The 3,728-nt window shown below is 47.1% G+C and overlaps 1 protein-coding gene across 1 annotated transcript in view; it reads left to right on the forward strand.

The window, feature by feature from the left end:
- The window catches only part of GARNL3 (GTPase activating Rap/RanGAP domain like 3), a 75,620-nt gene extending 71,895 nt beyond the window's left edge, over window positions 1-3,725 (forward strand). Inside the window, exon 11 of the mRNA XM_025194637.1 lies at window positions 3,592-3,725. Within this exon, the coding sequence (XP_025050422.1) occupies window positions 3,592-3,725 (134 nt within the window). The remainder of the gene's footprint in view (window positions 1-3,591) is intronic.
- Window positions 3,726-3,728: the final 3 nt, after the last annotated feature.

Here is a 3,728-nt window from a genome sequence, read left to right on the forward strand (position 1 = left end):
ACAGCGAGTGGCTGGATGTGGAGCCGCCGCTCTGCCCAGGTCCACACTGCTGCTGGTCCGCCCAGCTCCATGGGGCCTGGGACAGTTGTCCCGATTCGCACCCCACCAGGGATGGCCCAGCAGCCAGGAACAGCATGCTGCCGGGAGGTGCCCAGCTGTGCTGTGTTGTTTGGTTCCTGGCTGCAACGCTGGGATCACAGAATGCAGTAGGAGCCAGCCCAGGCCTGCGGTTCCCAGCTTGCTTTTGCTGCTGCCTCTACCACAGCGTGCCTGCAGCTCCCACACTTGCAATGGGGGAAGCCCCACACTGGAGCCTGCTGCCTTCCCCGCCCCCTGCTGCACAGGTCCCCAGACTCTGCCCAGAGTAGAGGGAGTCCTGTCCCCTGCTTCCCTGTGGAGTCCAGCACAGGGCTTCCCCTGTGGGAGTGCAGGAGCTGCAGGTGCATGACACAGAGCCCCCATGATAGAGGCGGCCAGGCAGGCTGAGATTCTCACCCCTGTGTGTAGCACTGCCTGGAGCCCACATCCTGCTGGGCACCAGTGCCTGCGCTGGGCATGAGCTCCCTGAGCCCCCCTACCTGCTGCTGCTGCTGGCAGCAGAGGCTGTGTGCCATGTTGGGGAATGTGGGGGAGTTCCCCACACCCCACAAATCTCACACACCCACACCCTGCCCTCACATCTCCCACTGACATATTTACACACCCTATGCCTCCACACACACACCCCACCATATACCCCGACACACAGTATAAAAGAGTGAGACTTTATTTTTTAGTTACTATGCAATCCCTTCTATATACAGTACACAAATCATGCCAGATACTTTTTGTAATAAAATTAAAATATGTTATAGTATGTGTTTGACGTCTAGTGTATGATTTGTGTTTTTTTCTGGTTCTAACATGGCAAACCCCCTCCCATTTCTGGGGGGCAAGGGGAGGGACTCCTGGTGGCAAAGGTATGGGGTTAGTGGGGCAGACTTCTGGTCCCAATATGGCGACGAGGGGGTTGGGCAACTGTCAAGAGGCGGGACTACCCATGCAGCCCTTAACAGCTCGCCAAATTTGTTAAGCAGCCCTCCAGCCAAAATAATTGCCCGCCCCTGGTGTAGAAGGTAGAGTAGATTTGAACCTATAGACTAAATTAGTCGTTTCCATCTCTCTCTGTCTATCATTATAGATTGATACATTTAGTTATATCTCTAATATATATAGCATAAGGTTTTGGGCAGCTGGAGCTTACTTCATCAGATGCTGTGAAAGGGTGCACAGAGCAGCATATAGAATGGAGATTTCATTGCTGACCTCAGCATTGTTGTTCCTAGGCAGCAAAACTTTAAAAACTGACCTGAAAGGGAAATTGCAGGACAAGGAATTGCCAAACTAGATGGTGTGAAATCTGGTTTAAACAGGGATTACAGATCTGTAGCCTCAGGTTCAGGGTTTATATAGCTGTAAGAACCTTACCTAGAAACTCTTTTGTAGTCAGTTTCCACAGCTATATTCTCTACTTCAATTTTTTCTTGCTTCCTTCTATGTTCTTCTGAATCCCTTAGTTTACTGCTGTTTTGTCTGCTTTTTCACTCTCAACTTAGAGCTCTTTTTCATTCTGTCTTGTCTACTTGAAATACTCCCCTTTGCCTGCCAAGAAAACTACCGTTCCTTCTAATCCACCTCCACCAGCAGTCCCTTTCCTCTTACTTTTCCTTAGATCTCTCTCCCCCAAATTACTGCAGAGTGATTTGTTTGGTCTATTTCCATTTTAAGATCTTCAGGGATGGAATATTTTGGTAATCTTTATAGAGTATGGTATACATTTTTATGATAATTAAATGTATCATAAAAATTACATAAAACAATAAATTATCATTTTTATGATAATTAAAAAATAAGTTTTAAATATTTTTGTTTCTTTGTTTCTTTCTCTCTTTATTCAGACCCTTTGTTTTTTCCCCTACACCTGAATTGGAAGCAGCACTGTTCTTGTTCTTACACTCCCATGGCTGCTATTTTATACTTCCTTAAAAGTTCCTTCAATACTATTCTTCTACCGTGCTGGGGGTGGTGGGAGGGGGCGGCACGCATGGACAAGCATGTTAATATGACACCACACTGCCTTTAATAAGGAAATAATGCATTAGACTTTTGTCCTCCAGCATGTGTTCCTATCCCAATATGTCACTATACCTCCTCACGCTGTCTGGAATAGGGGTCAGCAACCCCCAAAACACGTGCCAGAGCATGGCACGTGAGGCATTTTGCTAGGCATGCCACAGCCAACCTGGGCTCTGGGCAGCTGCCACTGACTATGGAGCCTGGGCTGCTTGGAGCAGGCAGCTGAGAGGCTGGAAGCTGCTGCACCAAGCTCTGTGGCTGCTGGACGCGTGACTTGGGGCAGACGGTGGGAGAGGGGCTGGGGTTGCGCGTCCCCAGGCCCTTTCCTGGCTGTGCGCCCCGAGGTGCAAGTGCAGCCACTACTGCCAAGGAGCCCAGCTGGGGTTCTGGAACCCACTGCGGCCACTTGAAGTCTCCTGGCTACCTGCCACAGCTGACCTGGGCAGCTGCAGCAGACAGTAGGGAGGCTGCAAACAGCTGCACTGGGGTCCGGAGCCCCGTCACCAGCTCCGTAGCAGTGGCAGGTGCACATGCAACTCAGGGCATGTGGTGGGGAAGGGGCTGGGGCAGCACAATCCTGGCTTCTCCCCTGCTTTCCGCCTGAAGGTGCACGTGTACCCACTGCCAGCATTTTTTGAGGAGTGGTCCCCCTGCTGCTTCCCTGCTGTCTGTCTGTGGCACACCAAGTCAAGGCGTGGGTCACGGTTGGGGCCAAAAATGTTGCCAACCCCTTGTCTAGAATTTGAAGAATTTCTACGATAAAAGCTTAATCCTTTTTAGGGTTGTTGGTTGTGCCTGAAGAAGTGTTGGTTGTGCCCAAAAGCTTGCAAAGAACAATTTTTTCCAACTATTTGGTCTGTCTAATAAAAGATATCACATCTACCCAAAGAACCTTGTCTGCCTATCATCCTTTTTAGGTCTTGCAAATCTGTGTTGTTTCCTCCTGGACTGTCTCTTTCCTATTGTGAACAAGGCCCGTGTTTTGTGTTATGGTAATAGAATCCAGGTTGATAAATAGTATAACAGATTTGTACACACTAAAAAGATTCAGATTTAGCTGCCATATTTTTTTACATTCACCATGCCCCCAGATTAGATGCACTGATTGGTTTTTTTTTTGAAAGGCAGAATGAAGAAAAAAAGTTCTTTCTTTGAAAATACTGGTAAGTACAGTAGTATTTTTCCAGTTGAAATATTCTGTAAGGGTAAATCGACTGGACCTGCTAGCAGGCATATTCATTTCGACATAGCTCTACTTTTGATAGTTTGCCTTTATGTACAATTTAAGTTATTCAGTATGGGAAAAACATAAATGACTTCAACCTATTTTGAAAACAGACAATAAACTAGTGAGAGAGGGTGAATTGGAAAAGGAACTGATCTGAGGATGTTCAGTAATAGGATCGAAAATTCCTTTTCCCCTTTGGCTGCCGGTATTGCATAAGTCAGCTGAGAGTACTTCTTTTTTTATTGCAGATGATACAACAGGAATATGCTCTGTCTACACAGTGTACCAAGGGCATGAGATTATGTTTCATGTTTCAACAATGCTACCATATTCTAAGGAGAACAAGCAGCAAGTATGCAATTTTCATATTGATTTTTCTTAGTGA

This window comes from Alligator sinensis, unplaced genomic scaffold, assembly GCF_000455745.1.
Source record: "Alligator sinensis unplaced genomic scaffold, ASM45574v1 scaffold611_2, whole genome shotgun sequence".
Lineage (NCBI taxonomy): Eukaryota > Metazoa > Chordata > Crocodylia > Alligatoridae > Alligator > Alligator sinensis.